We start from the raw sequence: 16,042 nt of genomic DNA, 5'->3' as shown, positions 1-16,042 counted from the left end.
TTGCATTTTCATTTACTACTTCTTCATCTTGTTCATCATCCAGTCTAAAGATTTGGTCATTTTTGACACAAAAACTTCCATTGTTGTTCCAACTGTACGTTTAAGGTTGTTAACAATGTGTCGGTGTTTTCAGGGTGTAGTGTTCGATTTCCTCCAAACATCATTTTGCGTTTGACTTCAGAAGTTACTAATAGCACTGGATTTCGTGAAGTAGTAATATGGTTGAATGTATGCCACGTGTCAGAAATATGTATTTTCAAAAAGCCGAAATCTGTTGTCCTTTAGAAATATTGGGTTACATTGACCGATCTCAAAAAACTGAAGTTCATTTTTGACAAAATGCCAAAAAGTTTTGCTGTTATTAATACGTTTGCCCATAAATGCAGGAGGGGGAAAACATTTCCCAGGTTCGTCGGGATTCTTTGTTTAGGCTGCTGTCTCTTGTCTTTGTGCGTCTGAAAGGTGGAGAGGAAGAGGCACATTGGAAACGACATCGTTACCATCGTATTTCAGGAAGGGGACGACACGTCGTCGTCCTTCAAACCATCTATGATCCGATCACACTTCACCCGTATCCTTCACACGGACAACGGATGTCAGGCAAATTAAGCGGTCGGCTACAGGAGCAGCCGACCGCCAGAGTGAAAAGCAGAACACTGAAGTTATCTGCTAAAGCAATGTGCTTCCGTCATCATGTAGCTTTCCGATACATTGTATTTGCAGATATCTTTGCTTTAGTCAGGTATAATAGCCAGACTGACAGTTACAGGTGAGTTGCTTCGGTTCTCACAGTGTTATTTTATACAGAGCTACATTTGTTTCATTTGCGTTTTTAATGGATCTTAGAAATATTTCAGGAAGCCTTCTCTTTGCCACAGGTTGAAGATTTTCTCGGAGGAGAGCGTTCCACTGTTTGGGCCCCCTCTCCCATCTCCGCCTGTATTTACTGACCACCACGAATTCAGGGACTTTTTATTAGTCAAATGTATGGAAACAACAAAGCGCAGACAGATAGGAGCTTATGCTGACTTGTTTCTAATACTCTGATCTCCCCTCTTGTTGCTCAGTAATCAATGGAGAGAAAGCCACACTGGAGACGCCAACGTTTGCCCAGAAACGTCAGCGGACCCTTGACATGCTGATCCGCTCACTCTACCAAGACCTCATGCCTGACCTGCACAAGGTAACGAAGCATTTCTGACCATAACTCCTGCACAGAGAGCTGGATAGGTGTCGGTTTTGTTTGTTTTTTGTTTTCTTTTTCCCCCAATCCTGCTGTCACCAGCAGCGACTGTGGCCACTGCTCAGCTGCGTTCTGCTACATCTCACTGCAGCCCCCAGTCTGCCTCCGCACGCTGCACCACACCGACTGGGTACCACTGCAATGCTGACTTTCTGAGCAGGGCTCCCTCTCCTCATATCACTTTTGTTCTTATTTCTCTTGGGGTTTTTCCACTCCTTTCCCTTCACCGTTGCCCCTAACGCATCTCGGTTCAAACTGCATTTTCACTGCTGCCGCTCAACACCTTCCTCCCGCCTGAGGGTTCGTCTCTAAGACGCCTTTCTCCTTTCTCTTTCCCTGTGTGTGCCACACTTTACGTGTTCCACGTTTAGGTTCCCTTTTCTCCCCAGAACATGTTAAACCGGAGGTCTTTCAGCGACGTGCTGCCCGAGTCCCCGAAGTCGGCGCGTAAGAAGGAGGAGGCCCGGCAGGCCGAGTTTGTCCGAATAGGGCAGGTGAGATTACGAACGCAGCAACACGATGAGCAAGTCTTTTGGAGAAGGCGGCAAAAAGCACCGAAGTGTGCACGCCTGCTGCACAACACACATTAAGGTTACGCTCTAAAAAGGTAAACATTAAGATGCCAGCATTGGGTCATCTCTCCAAATCACAGAACTCATTTCCATTTTGAAAATACAGGGAACTGTCCATGGTGTTATAAGAAAGTGGAAGTGATTGAAACCAAACAGCACAGCTGATAGGAAATGAAATCAAATGAAATTCAAATATTAGAAAAGGAAGAGGGTAGAGTGTTTTTTTTTCCTTTCATTTCCAACAATTGTACATTTGTTCAATCTGCTGCATCTGAATCTTTTAAGATCACAAGTTAAATTTATATTTATAAGGAGCTGTAACATTTAACATACATTTTAAACAAAAAAAAAGTAATTTAATTGGATTGCTTATGTTTTTCTGAATTTTTTTCTTTAAAATGGAAACACCCCGCCCCCACTCCTTCAGAAAGCTAAACAATAAAAATGTCAAAATGTATTTTTGTTGCTTTTATATTTTTCTTAATATTCTCAGAACTTTGTGGTTGTTTTGTGACAAAGTCCTAGGAGTGTATGTCTGGAAAAAAAAAACAGGAAACAGGTGGTGTGATTAGTAAATAAAACCAGGTGTGAGGGACCAGAGAGAGACAAGCCAAATACACAACCTAAAAAGTATAAAGAGTTGCTTTATTTAATTTGAAACACTGTTTTTTAGGTATTTTTGCTTTTAAACCAGCTGTCACCATAAAATGAATCCACACAGTTGTTGTTGTTGTTTTTGAGCCAAATGAGTGAACTTCAGTCTAAAGAAAAGATCAGGGTTGAATAATCACTTTCATTCAGCCCATGATATCATGACCTCTGTGTTTTATTTTAGTGAGGCGAATATGTGCGGTCTTTGTCTCGCTGTCACTCTCGAGGCCTCCCTTTACTTAATGTGCCTATAAACAGCCTTGCAGCTAGAAGAAGAAGAAATCCCAAACTACGATCCCAGCCATTAATCCTACACGTTTTGGCCATCATTCTGCCCATCACTCACCGTGACACTGACAAGCTAACAACTGCTTTTAGATGAACCCGTAAAGTGGTGCTACCTCGGAGAGATTGCCTCAGTAGTTTTGTTCCTGTGTTTTCTTCGTTTTACCGACCACTTGAGTGTCTTCTGCCCTTTATTTATTTATTTTGTATTTGCTGCTGAAAAACAGAAAACCTGGATATCTCCAGATTGTAACTCAAAGCGGAAAAATTTAAGAAAAAGGGAGAAATGTCTCATGGAATGTATAAATATAATTTTTTTTTTGCGTTTAACGAATGATTGGACCCCATCGTGGCTGCTAAGCCTTTTGTACAGTTGGTATTTTTCCATTATCTCCAAAGATAGGAGCAGACATTTGAATGCTATTTGCTTCTTCTTCTGCTTAAATTTGCGATGGTTAATTTGATCTGAAGAAACAGATGGACGAATCGTGTTCTGTGCTCGTTTCTACAGGATTTGAGAGCTAAATGCAGATTCACACCACACTTTCTAGATTGGTTCTGGTGAAAAAAATATATAAATAAAAAATAAAGCTTAAATCCCTTTTATTCCTGACCTTTTTCTTGGTATCAAGTATAAAATTCTGACAAAATACATTAACTTGTGGCGGTAACATGACCAAATATGAGCAAGCTCCTACTACAAATATTTTTCTTAGCTGTGTAAAATTTACTATGGGTTCACCATAATTTTTAAGGCACCAAAAATGTAGAAAAAAATTAATAAAAATCAAGAGACAGAAGACCAGATAAATATTTGCTGTAATATTCAGTGTGCATGTCGGGTTTATTAGATGCTGTCTCTTATCCAGGCTCTGAAGCTGAAGACCATCGTGAGAGGAGATGCACCTACAAGCCTTGTCACCACAGGCCTCTGCAGAAAAGAGGTGACAGAGAAACACACACAACGCTGAACAAACATCCACGTGACTCTGCAATTTAAAACAAAAATGATCGCCAATCTACATGGAGAATGTTACCTTTTTTATGCAGTTTAGTTCTCTTAAAATGTCTACAGGTCAGACATTTGCTTTAGTATTTGGAAAAATTAACATTTTTCTACTTACTTGGGTCAAATTCATTGAGTACTCTGATAGCTTCTCACAGTAGCTTGCTGTAATTTTGAGCCATTCCTCCTAACACCACTAGCATGATTTTCCCTGGACTGCATCAGGGCTTTGTGATGTACACTCTAAAACATTGACATTGTTGTTAATCCATTTTGTATCTAATTCCTCGATATCAATCCATGTCCATATTTACCTTGGAAGACCGTTTGTGCCCAAGCATAAACTTCTTTGGCTGATATATTACTTTAATGTTTCTTCATAATGTTTTTTTTTTTTTTTTTTTTTTTACATAATTGCATTTATTTATTCTTTTTTTTTTTAAGTATAGTTATGTAACATGATGTTGCCACTCCCATACATCAAATTTGGGATTATGTCTTCAGGTTTTCAAGGCTCTTTTTTTTTAATTGTGCATCTCATTTTTCAAAACCAACACCGCAGCCATGGGAATCTCAGTCCTTCTGCAGCACGTTCCCCTACGAGATCACATGTGCCGACTCGTGGGGTCTGTCTCTGCTGGTGGCCACCGACACAGCGGGGGTCTTGATGCTGGATGGTGAGTAACTCTAGATCAGTCTCTCTGAAATAATTACACAATCACTGGCACAATATCAAGCTGCTGCTCCGATGTTGACTGTGATGATGCTGTCTGTGCCTTAGGCCCCGACTCGCCGCTGCCCGGTGCTGGTGAGTGACATCCAGTCAATGACTCTTTTCCTTCTGCAGGTGCGATGCATTTTTCACTCCTCGTTTGACAACGTGGATCGCTGTATTGTGTTTCAGAGACGCCGACGCTTCCCCCAGTGCAGGTGTTTGACAAAACCGTGGCAGTGAAGCAGATGCACATTCTGGAGCCTCAGGACCTTCTGATTACCCGGGCAGACAAAGGTGGGCTGGAAAGAAAAGACTGATACTGTTTAGTACTTCCTCCTTGCACATCAGAGGTAGATTTCCTTTTATCAACTCTTTTTCATCCTGTTATTGAATCAGCTATCTGCAGCGTATGCTTAGTCTCATTATCCTCTCTAAATGAATCTCTATCATCTCTCTCTCCCTCTGGTTGAAAACATGCCAAACCTTTCTACTTGAGCTGGTCCAAAGTGGCATTGATCTCATGCTGAGATCTGAGGAATCTGACCTGTAGAGAGCTTAAACTCTGTCGTGCTGAAGGGCTCAGGGAGGGTAGACTATAAGATCAGATCCCTCAACATTAAAAATAAAACATACATACGGCGCATTGCAAAGGTATCCCAGCCTTTTGAACTTGTTCACATTTTCTCACATTTCCGCCACCGGGATATGATGAGATCTGCGACACAGATTAGCAAATATTCATCAACTTTATTTAAAGATGTACACATTTTTTTTGCTATTACTCATATAAAAATATCTATATATTATAAAAATATCTATATATTATTTTTATTCATCCCAGTGAATACTTTGTACAACTCCATTTTGCCTGAATTGCAGCTGCAAGACTTAAGCTCAGTCAGACCAGATGGAGTCTCAAAACAGAAAGTTTCATGTTTTGTTCTGACATGAAAATCTGAATCCATGATCAATTGGATTCAGATCTTGCTTTCGATTGGAGCGATCCCAACACATGAACATGCTTTGATCTAAACCGATTTAGTGTAAATCTGACTGGATGTTTAGAGTTACGGTTCTGCTGGAAAGCTTTAAGACTTTTTCAGCCTCTAACATGCAACTCCTTATTTTAAAGAGTTTGGCTTGTCGAATTTGATGCACAATGAATAATAATAATAATTTTAAAAAATTAATGTATTTGTGAAACAGAAGTGTCCCCGTTTCGTTTCCAGGGAAGGACGCTCGGCTGTACGTCTTCAGACTCAGCGGCATCAAGAGAGGCCTGGAGGAACGGCAGCTCGTCAGAAGCAAGTGTGACTGCAGGGAGAACAAACTGGAGAAAACAAAAGGTGAGCAGACTGCTGCACAGGCCGCAAACCCATCCCTACCACACTCAAGCAAAAGCTCCTCTGAGCTGCAAACACTGACGTTGGATCATGTCGACTTCTAGTCTTATAGAACAACAGATGGCCATATGACAGACTTAACCTTCTGGTTTATATCACTCATTAAATTGCAAGTGGAGGAACATTATTGGTGCCAAATTAGACAACACAGCTGGGCTCTCTGTATTAAACCAATCAGTTATCCTCAGAGATCCATCAATTACAACCTTCCTGGGCAATGACAATTTTTGGTTTTCTTTGAGCTTCTGATTTATACTTATGCAAAAGAAAACAATGCATGAAGGAGGAAAAAAAATGCTTCAAGCTCTTTAGTTTAGGATCCAAAAGAAAATTCAGGAATTAAAGGTGATTCCCATTTATGGATATAAACATTTTGTTCCTAACCTTCATCTGATTCTTAAAATAAAGAAAAGTGTGACAGAGTGCACTCTACTAAAAATATTGGAGCTATTGGCGTTGATACAGGTAAGTAATAGGAAGAACTAATTTATTTTTCAGTTTATCGTTGATTTGGAGTAATCCAGAGCAAAGTGGGAAAAAAAAATGTCAAAGACTGAAGCTCAGTCTGAACATTCAACATTCAGTGGAAGCATGAATAAAAAAAATAATAAACTGCGCTTAAACTAGTATTTTCCAGAGGTTTTATTATCTTTTCCCCAATCATCATAAATTTCTGACAATAAATTATGTCACTGAACGCATCAGTGGTAAGGTGCTCCCATCTGTCCTTCATATAAACTCACAGAGTTACCTTATATAAATCTTTAGGTACCTGATGACTTATTTTGTTTGGTGATTTACTGCCGAATACTGGACTGTTCCTCTGGCTTTGGGAACTGGCAGTTTTATGGAGCCAGTTGTTTGAGCCCAGATGTTTCTTTCATAGAAACACAGAAAAATATTTTATTTTAGGCCAGTGCTTCTCAGTAAATCCAATGGCATATATCATCACAATATTAATGTTTGCAATATTGTGATTACAAAGTGTGATTTTAGTGGCTGAACTCTTGGTGTTAATTGCAAATTCCAGCCAGAATATGGCCATAACGTAGTTTACTGATATTATTCAGTCTTGTTTCAGGCATAAAAAAAAACAAAAAATACAATCTCATTGTAAAGTTTTAAAACCTATTATAGTAAAGTCTGAAAATTAAAAATATCCTTCATGCCATTTTGCAGTTGGTGTTTTGCATTTATGCTGAAGTTAATTCATGACACAGGTTTAAAAAAAACGTTTTATCAACATTTGATAACCAGAGATCTACTCATCCTAATCTCTGCCCTTGGACACTGAGACATTTTTGAAATATTTCTTGTCTGCTTTCCTCTTTGGGCCAGGTTGTCATTTGTACTCTATCAACACCCACCACGGCTCCGAGCTGAGAATAGTAGCAGCCATCAGAACCAAACTCCTCCTAATTACCAGGAAGCATCCGCGTTTCAGCGCCGTGGCCACGGGAGCAGACTCCCCGGTGGAGGAGTTTCAGTACATACGGGTATGACAGTCCCAACATACAGATGTGTAAAGAAAACAAGTTAAAAAAAAGAATATATGAATGCTATTTTATATGAATGTTTATTTTTGCACAAACTGGAGCAATATGTTGTTGTTTAGATCTAATTTCTCCAAAACAAATAAGTGAAACAGTTTTTTAATTGTTTTATGAATCAGAAAAGAACACTTGCAATACTTATATATCTGATATAAATACTTGATAACTAAATTATTCTTCTATTGTGTAAATTATCATTGTAAAGCAACAGCGTGAATGTCACTAATCTACAATGCTTCATTTTTGCCTTTTTCCAATGTGTTAGCATTATACAGCATCCAACTTCTGTGAAACTTAAAAGCAAGAATTTCATTAAGTTTGAATTAGATGCAGGTTTTTCTTTTTTTTGCTAAACTCCATCAAAATTACACATAAACACAAATATGCATACATAACCATGCAATGACATTTAGTTAAGGGAGCCAAATTTAATTAAGCTTTACTACTTGCATTGGAATGAATTTTTACAGATGAAACCCACATATGCTAAAATATTCATGTCATGACTTTTTCTGCAACCTGCTGTAAATATTGGAGTGAGTGCAGCATATATCTTAGTATGTATATTTTACTCTGTGTGGATTAAAGTAAAGCTGCATTAAATTTAAAATTTATTGAAGTAATAGGTTGTCTTTTTTTTTGTCTTTAAAAGGTCAAAAGCATAATTTAAAAATCCCAAATCACTACAGCATTCCATCTAGTGATTAGTGTATTTAAGCTTCCCACTGTGTTTTATAACCATGGTACTTAACTTTTAAAAAGAGAAGAGCTTTATATCACCAGGTCTGCTTATTATAGTCTTTATATTGAATGACATGTTCCAAAAAAAAAAAGGCCTTCACACCTTTGAGGGTTTTCCCATAGAAATATGAGAAATTGATGACGTTAATGAACCCCACCCACAGGAAATCTGTCTGTGTGACCCGCCTGTGGTGATGGCGCTGGTCGACGGCCCGACAGGGGAGAACGACAACATGATATGCGTGGCCTACAAACACCAGTTCGACCTGATCAATGAGAGCACCGGGGATGCCTATCGACTTCATCACGTCGACGCCAACAGGGTGAGGAACTTGTGCACATGCACAATGTCGCTGAAGTCTCGTTTTTGAAAAAGATCAGAAATGAGTGGTCATTTATAATAATAATAATAAAGCAACAGACTCAGATATGACAGGAGAAATCGCCATGTGAAGGGAATACGCTGCAGATCTTTTATATTCCCTTGAGTTCGTGTGACCTGACATTATTCTCCAAAAGACCTTCTGTCACATTTAGCCTTTTGTACTTCTTCCAGATGTTCGACTGATTTCTGTAAAGTGACTTGGCTTTGCCTGCAGGTAAACTTTGTAGCAGCCATTGATGTGTATGAAGACGGCGAGGCAGGCCTCCTCTTGTGTTACAACTGTGAGTCTCCCTTTGACTTTTCACATTTTAGATGCTCTTTGATTCAGGTCAAAGCTGCACCATGTTTTTTTTTTTTTTTTCTTTTCCTCCTGCACCTTAAAAAAGGAACATCCACCTGTGCTCTAAACCTTGTTTGTCATGTTAAAACCACAAGATGAAATGTGTGTCATTTGTATTTCATCCTATTGGAAAAGCATCCCCACAACATGCTGCTGCCACTACCGTGTTTCAGAGTGGATGTTGTAGTCGTGATAAACCACTCATCACGACATTTTGTAATAGTGGATGCTATTTAGGGGTATCAAATCAAAAAGGGAATGAATACCATGACATTTTATTTGTTTTTTTACTTTTTTCTCTTTGTTTAGCTTCATTTTTTCAATGATTCAACCTACTTTTAATATCTACCTTGCAAAAAAGCAGCTTAAACCTTATTGATTGATGTCACTCTTGCGTTCTGTAGTTCTGAATACAAAAAACCTGGCAAGAAAAAAGAAGTGAACCCCTTTTATTTTATGTAAATTTGCACTTGTCTCTTCCTCCAGATATTTGTTACTATAAGAAAGTTTGCCCCTTTAACGGCTCCACGCCAATGATCCAGTCCAACACCTCTGATTTCCACTTCAGCTGGAACCAGATGCCCAATGCTATAGGTAGGTAGCTCCCCATCCTGCCCATTGCGGTCACCATGGAAACACCATGTGTGACCAGAAGCAACCTGCTGACATATCAGATTATGTGCATGTTTTTGTTTGGAGATGCTATTGAGAGGGTGATGCTTCCTGAACCCACTGCCCCTGAATGACTCTGTGTCGTAAACAAAATTCTGCAAAAGATATTAATCAAAGCATACAAATAAAAGCAAACAAAAGAAAAAATTTTTAAAAGATCTGATATAGTGATTTTTTCTCTTTATTCATGTGCTCGTTTTGTGTTTGCAGTTTGCGCTTTTCCTTATATCCTCGCCTTCACAACGGATTCCATTGAGATCCGACTGGTGGTCAATGGAAACCTTGTGTACACAGCAGTGGTCCCAGAGCTGCAGCTGGCTGCCTCAAGGGTCAGTATGATTAAATGCAATTACGCGACCAGGGCAGGGCTTTCTTTGAGCCAGCGCATGCTTGTTGCCCAGAGCCAAAAAACGTCTTGCACATTTACACTGTTGGCTCCGTGTTATTTTTTTCTAATCCAAACCAACATTTTGGCTCGTAGATATTTAAAAATCTTCAGCAGACGGTTTTTGAAACTGCATGCACGATAACGATTTCACTCAATCATGAAAGAAGATATAAAAATGAGTCTAGCTAGATATAAACATGCAGAAATCTCAGCACAGACGACATAAAAGGTAATAGTGAACCAAAATGGGCCGCTCATATGACACACGTTAACTGAAGTGCAGCGGCTTTTAGGTAGATAGGTGCAAACATAAGCTTTGCAAAGCTGCTGAAGAAAAACACAGCAAAGATCTTGACAGACAAATTACATACTTAAAATAATATAACTTGGCTGTATTTGAACCACAAAGCTAAATACTGCACAATGTGAAGTGATGTAGAAATATCCACCTAGAACATTCAGGTCGATCTTAATCCAATTGAATATTATCAAAAGCAAATTTATGTCCATAACATGATTCAAAACATGGAATTAAGTTACTAAAGTTTTGATGACATACGGTTGGCTTAGACCTGAAATTAGGCCAATAAAAGCAAAGTTTAATCCGGAGATCTTAAAACAATAACCTGCACAATAACAAGACAGATAATAGTTCCAGCAGACATACACTCCCTCATTAAGGAGGGTAAACCACAAAATGTTATAGAATAGAATAGAATAGAATAGAATAGAATAGAATAGAATAGACTTTATTGATCCCCAAAGGGGAAAATTAAAGAAGAAATTTAAGAAATTAAAGAAGCTGGCTGTTCACGGAGTGTTGTATGCATGCACGTTATTGGAAAGTTAATTGGAAGGAAAAAGGTGTGGCAGTCAAATATGTGCAAGCAGATAGATATAAACACAGCCTAGTATGAATTATGTGTCAAAACCTTTCCAAGAGTTTCTTTGTGTAATGAATCAAGTTTGAATGTTTGCAGTCGCTTGGTATCAGTCTTTCAGCTCTGTCACTTCAATCAAACCCAGATGAGCTTTGTTATAAATTTTACAAAGAACCAATCTAAAAAAAAAAAAAAGAAAGAAAAATGAGTGCACCTGGCATCAAACACAAATCTCCGTCTCTTTTCTGTTTCCTTTTTTTTTCTTTCCTCCCTTTGTTTCATCTCCTGCCCCTGTCATCTCTCTGCTGCACCTCGCTTCCACTTTACCCTGCGTGCTTCTGTGTTTTATTCCGCCCACAGTCGGACATCTATTTTGTCTCGTCGGCGCCGGTGAGCTCAGCCTCCAACTGCAGTTCCAGAGACACCAGCTCTCAGAGCTCCCCCCAGACGCCCACAGGCTACGAGATGCCCGTATTTCCTTCACCGCTCGGAGATGGTAAAGCCCTGCACATAAAAAGCACCGGGGGCTAGAAGGGGGGAGAGTTGTTGTCTGGAAGGTGTTCAGATCACTGCAGAGCTTTGTGACTTTGGGTGACCTCACAGGCTTCAGTTTGACATTTGCATAAAGCGAACTCTGCAGGACGACTCTGTGACTCCACAGTGTTAGGGTTTGTTATGCACAATTTAATCCCGTGCAGGTTTTCTCTTACGTTGACTGAGACCTATTCTTCTGACTCCGTTCAGGACAGACAACGTTCGTAATCGACTGCTCCGTGTTCGCTACAGGTGGAGGTGCTGAGTGAATGCGTTGCTACGGTTCCAAGTTTCTTTCTTCTGTTTGTCGGCAGCACCTTTGCGCGAAGTGTGGTGCGAGCCGAGCCAGTCGTGTCATTGCTACTCACACTTAGAATCTGACAATGCAGCTAAATCCTGTGGGGTCTGTATGGATATGATGCTTCAAGTGTAGATTAGAACAGGATAATCGAAATAACCAGTACATAACCAGGACAACATTCATCTGATTAACTTTGATGGGATTTTTGACGGCAGTCAGGCCAAAAATATACTCATACCCCTTGAATTTCTTTTCACATTTTGTCAACAACTCAGAATATCTGTGTTTCTTTTGCTTACTTACAGTAGAAATGAATAATTGCACAAAAAAGGTTTCAAAGTTGTTTCTTTTTCTACAAATAAAACATCTGAAAACTGTAATGTTCGTACAGAATGTACGTTGACCTTTTCATCCCTAAATAAAATCCAACCAATGACCTTCTTAGATCATCTAATTAATAGATAATCTATTGATTAGATAGACTGGAATTCAGTTGTGTGTAATTTAGTTTGAGTTTAATCCCAGCTGTTTTGTGGAGGTTTCTGTTGTTTGTTAAAGACCAAAACATAACAGACAGTTCGGCAAGGAGCTTTACTTAGGGTTAGATTAGAAAATAATCTGGACGGATGGATGGATATATCAAAATTTATACCTGCATCCTTCCCCCCCATCATCGACAGCATTGATTTAATAGATAATTAGGATCATTTTAACCCACTTTTAACCCCTAATGGTGTCCATATTTCCCCATCCAGTCTCCCTTTCCTCTCAGTGCTGTCAGCCGTCCTGAGCCCATGCACTGATGGATTGAGGAGGAGGTCCGCTCCTTGTTCATTGGATTTTACGTCTGTTGATGTTGGTGACTTGGACTGAGGACAAAGACAGAGAAACACGGTTATTAAATGAGTTGCCTGCGCCATTAAGCCTCATCCGTACTGAGGGGAGCAGTTATTTAGAGGTCCCATTAAGGCTAACAGGAAGAAAGGTTTGGCTGTTGCTGCTGCAATTAGCCGAGGGCAGGATTTATGCTCTTAGGCCGCTGCAGGTAATCAGTTCTCTCAGAGGGATTTTCATTTTCTGCCCTGTTGTTTTGAGTTGTGTGTGTCGTTCTGCACCACCCAGACAACTGAGACCGTGCGAGTGTGTGTGTGTGTGTGTGTGTGTGTGTGTGTGTGTGTGTGTGTGTGTGTGTGTGTGTGTGTGTGTGTGTGTGTGTGTGTGTGTGTGTGTGTGGTGTGTGTGTGTGTGTGTTTCTGCACCTAAATCTGTGTTACTGTGTGTGCTCAGTTTGTGTAACCCTCTTCTTCATTCCCGGTTCAGATTCAATACGGATCCCCTATGGTACCAAGCTTTCCCTGTACATGTCTAAGGATGCTGAAGGTACTGCAGGATTCTCATAACCCCCCCCCCCCCCCTCATAAAGCTACCCCACTAACACACACACGCTCTTTCCCAGAGTGTATCACCCTGTCTGCTCCAAGGCGGCATGTTGACTTGGACGTTGGTTGAATGTTAAGTGAACGTTATGTCTTCCCCCGTCCTCCCACCCTCTCTTTCTGTCTCAACTAATTAAAGCATTAGCTTGAGAAGGGAGCGAGAGAGGGCAAAAGAAAGGATAGAGCGCAGAGAGAGGAGTGAAGCAGAGGTGGCAACGTCAGTCGAGAAGGAGGGCTTTATAAGTGCGGGGAGAGAAAAGAGGCGGAGACGCAGGAAAGGTATGCCAGGAGGAGAGGGAGGCAGAGAGGGAAGGAGAAGACACGTTTGTCGCAGCATGATTTACAGATTGCGCTGTCGCCATGGAGACTTTTGTCAGCCCGCTCTTCGATCCAAAGTGGGAGTCCAAACAGCGGTGCCACAGTCTGATGAGGGGGGATGAAGATGGGGCGAGAAAGAAAGAAAGAAGGGGGGCTCGCTGACAAAAATCTCAGGCTCTAACCGCCTGCGCACTCGCCGCCTAAGGCTGCTCCGTGGGGAGGTTTGCATTTGATGTAATTGCATCAGTAATGAGAGCGAGGTGCTGCTACAGAGGTGGCCACTGGCCGCCCTCAACCTCCACTGGCTCGAACACACACACACACACGTACACATACACACCAGAGGACCTGCAGCCGAGCAGCTCAGGACAATTGGACTCTCAATTAGCACCCAGAACATTCCCGGCATTCAAGTGCCAATCATTTGCCAGTGTGATGGAGAGCAGCGCTCCCCCTGGTTCAGAAACTAATGCATGTGGAATATATTGATCTCTCTGATTATGTATTCCAAGTGACCGTATGCTCTTTTTTTTCCTTCTTGTGTGACAGCTCAGCGATCTGTAATAGCACTAACACAATGTGCCTGTCGAAAATGAGTAGTGATCTTTCCTTTACTCCACTCACAGACTTACATTTCAGATGAAACCATCACTTCTGTTCATTCACACGAACCTGCCCGTTAGAGCAGGTTGGCTGCTGAACTCCAACACTGCCCCCTGCAGGCACAGCGGGGCTTTGCACGCTGCAGCGATGTGGCGAGATCGTGCAAATTGAAAAAAGAAAAACAGCATAATTTAATAATTACCAAACAGACTTTAGGTTTTGGACGTTGTGCTGAATATTAGATCGTGCGCCATAAATAGATTCTGTAGCATTGCATTAGGAAGATTAATTTCCAGAATGCATGCTGTTTCCGTAAACAGGCCTATTAATCATCTCAGAGTTGCTTCATAGATTTATTAGATCATCAGTCTGTCTGAGCAAGAGAGCTTAGGTTTATAAAGGATGACACAAAAGGTTAATTGACATATTTTGATCCTGATCAGAAGTTCATTTAACCATTTTCAACTTTTCCCAAAGCAAAGAGATACAGCAACAAAAAAAAAGCAAATCTTTATTTTAAAACAATTGCTTAGATTTATTTTCACCTAGATAATACCAATAAAATCACACACACAGACTCAAATATCGACATAAAGACAAATTATATTTGGTTGAGAGAATATGTTCAGGTTGCAGAGAAATGACATGCTTTGTGCAGCCTCTTGCTGGATTTTTGACAGCTCCTCTCGGCAGAAATGTTGAAGAAGTTATTTTAAATGATTAACTTCCTGATACAGACAGATTAGTTCACCAATTCATAACAGGATTGAGGTGAGAGACGATGTACATGATTAATAACTTATTCTGAAATCAGTTTCAATCAGTGTTTGGACTCATCCCTCTACTAAATAGTTTGAGTTTGAGATGAATTTGATTTATTATCCCAACCACTTTGCACAAAGCATCACAAAAAAATAACAAAGATTTCAAATTCCTTCACACCCATGATGAGTGCATGTAAACTTCTGACTCGACCAGCAAAATCTATGTAGAAGTGACTCCTCACTTCTACAAACGTCTTTGTTTCCATATATTTATGTATTTCTTGTTTAATTTGTCAATATTGCTGTGGTTATGATCGATCAGTGATCCGTTTCCATGGCTGTGTTTTTTTAGCTTCAGGGTGTTAAAACTCTTATTCTTCATGCAGACAAAGAAATTCTAACAATTGAAAAAAAAAAAAAAAAACATAAATTTAAGTTAAAATTTTCAAAGGTGTGTAAATGTATGAGGAATGCTTTCAGTAGATGCTGCAAAACTACAACAAGCCCAACAATGAAGTTCCTCGTTTCAGGAGTTTTATGTGTTATTTTTGTTTGTTTTTAATAAACTGTCCACTTTTCTCTTTGTGTAATTTTCCTGGCATTCTGCTCCTGCCTCTGACCATTTTTTAAAACCTTTTCTTTAATTGTGTCATTGCATATTCTTTTATTTCCTGTTTCTTCATCGACTTTGCTTTTTTTTTTTTTTTTTTTTCACTCCCTCGTGGGATTTCTCCTACCAGGTGAAGCAACATGTAAGCAAATCTTCAAGATTCCTCTGTGTAACCTGGTGGGCCGCAGCATCGAACGGCCCCTGAAGTCCCCTCTGGTCAACAAAGTGATGACCGCGCCCGCGCCCGCCATGATGGCGCCCACTCCACTTATCTCCGCCACACACTCGCTGTCCTTGTCCCGCATGGAGATCAAAGAGATAGCCAGCCGCACGCGGAAGGAGCTGCTGGGTACTCTGACCAATGACTACAGAGAATTACAAAAGATTCACACCCTTGAACTTTTTTTTTTTTACATTTTACCACAAACATCAAATTTAAAGAATTAATTTGGGGTTTTTTTTTTCTTCAAGTCTTTCCATGGATTCTTCTCTTCTAACAGTGATTTTCTTTGTGTTGCTCTTTTATAAAGGCTGGATTTCTAGACTGTATAGCTAATAGTTACCCTCGCAACAAATTTTAACATTTGATTTATGGATCTCAGAGCTGATTAATTTGATCGATTTGCAGCACTAAAACATAA

The 16,042-nt window shown here is 40.1% G+C and overlaps 1 protein-coding gene across 8 annotated transcripts in view; it reads left to right on the top strand.

Moving 5' to 3' along the window:
- garnl3 (GTPase activating Rap/RanGAP domain like 3) overlaps positions 1-16,042 on the top strand; it is a 77,737-nt gene that overhangs the window by 57,153 nt on the left and 4,542 nt on the right. For 5 of the 8 annotated variants that reach the window (XM_055052610.1, XM_055052618.1, XM_055052612.1 and 2 more), the window contains 18 exons: positions 463-571; positions 724-769; positions 879-985; positions 1,068-1,183; positions 1,615-1,737; positions 3,621-3,695; positions 4,320-4,434; positions 4,539-4,565; positions 4,662-4,766; positions 5,702-5,818; positions 7,214-7,371; positions 8,334-8,492; positions 8,769-8,835; positions 9,381-9,488; positions 9,777-9,895; positions 11,196-11,331; positions 12,991-13,050; positions 15,532-15,750. In XM_055052610.1, coding sequence (XP_054908585.1) covers positions 463-571; positions 724-769; positions 879-985; positions 1,068-1,183; positions 1,615-1,737; positions 3,621-3,695; positions 4,320-4,434; positions 4,539-4,565; positions 4,662-4,766; positions 5,702-5,818; positions 7,214-7,371; positions 8,334-8,492; positions 8,769-8,835; positions 9,381-9,488; positions 9,777-9,895; positions 11,196-11,331; positions 12,991-13,050; positions 15,532-15,750 — 1,966 coding nt within the window. The remainder of the gene's footprint in view (positions 1-462; positions 572-723; positions 770-878; positions 986-1,067; positions 1,184-1,614; positions 1,738-3,620; positions 3,696-4,319; positions 4,435-4,538; positions 4,566-4,661; positions 4,767-5,701; positions 5,819-7,213; positions 7,372-8,333; positions 8,493-8,768; positions 8,836-9,380; positions 9,489-9,776; positions 9,896-11,195; positions 11,332-12,990; positions 13,051-15,531; positions 15,751-16,042) is intronic. The other 3 variants (XM_055052615.1, XM_055052614.1, XM_055052617.1) reach the window with 2 other exon arrangements.

Source organism: Poeciliopsis prolifica, unplaced genomic scaffold (assembly GCF_027474105.1).
Source record: "Poeciliopsis prolifica strain line A6 unplaced genomic scaffold, Auburn_PproV2 SCAFFOLD035, whole genome shotgun sequence".
Lineage (NCBI taxonomy): Eukaryota > Metazoa > Chordata > Actinopteri > Cyprinodontiformes > Poeciliidae > Poeciliopsis > Poeciliopsis prolifica.
This window is presented reverse-complemented; position numbering and strand designations above follow the sequence as displayed.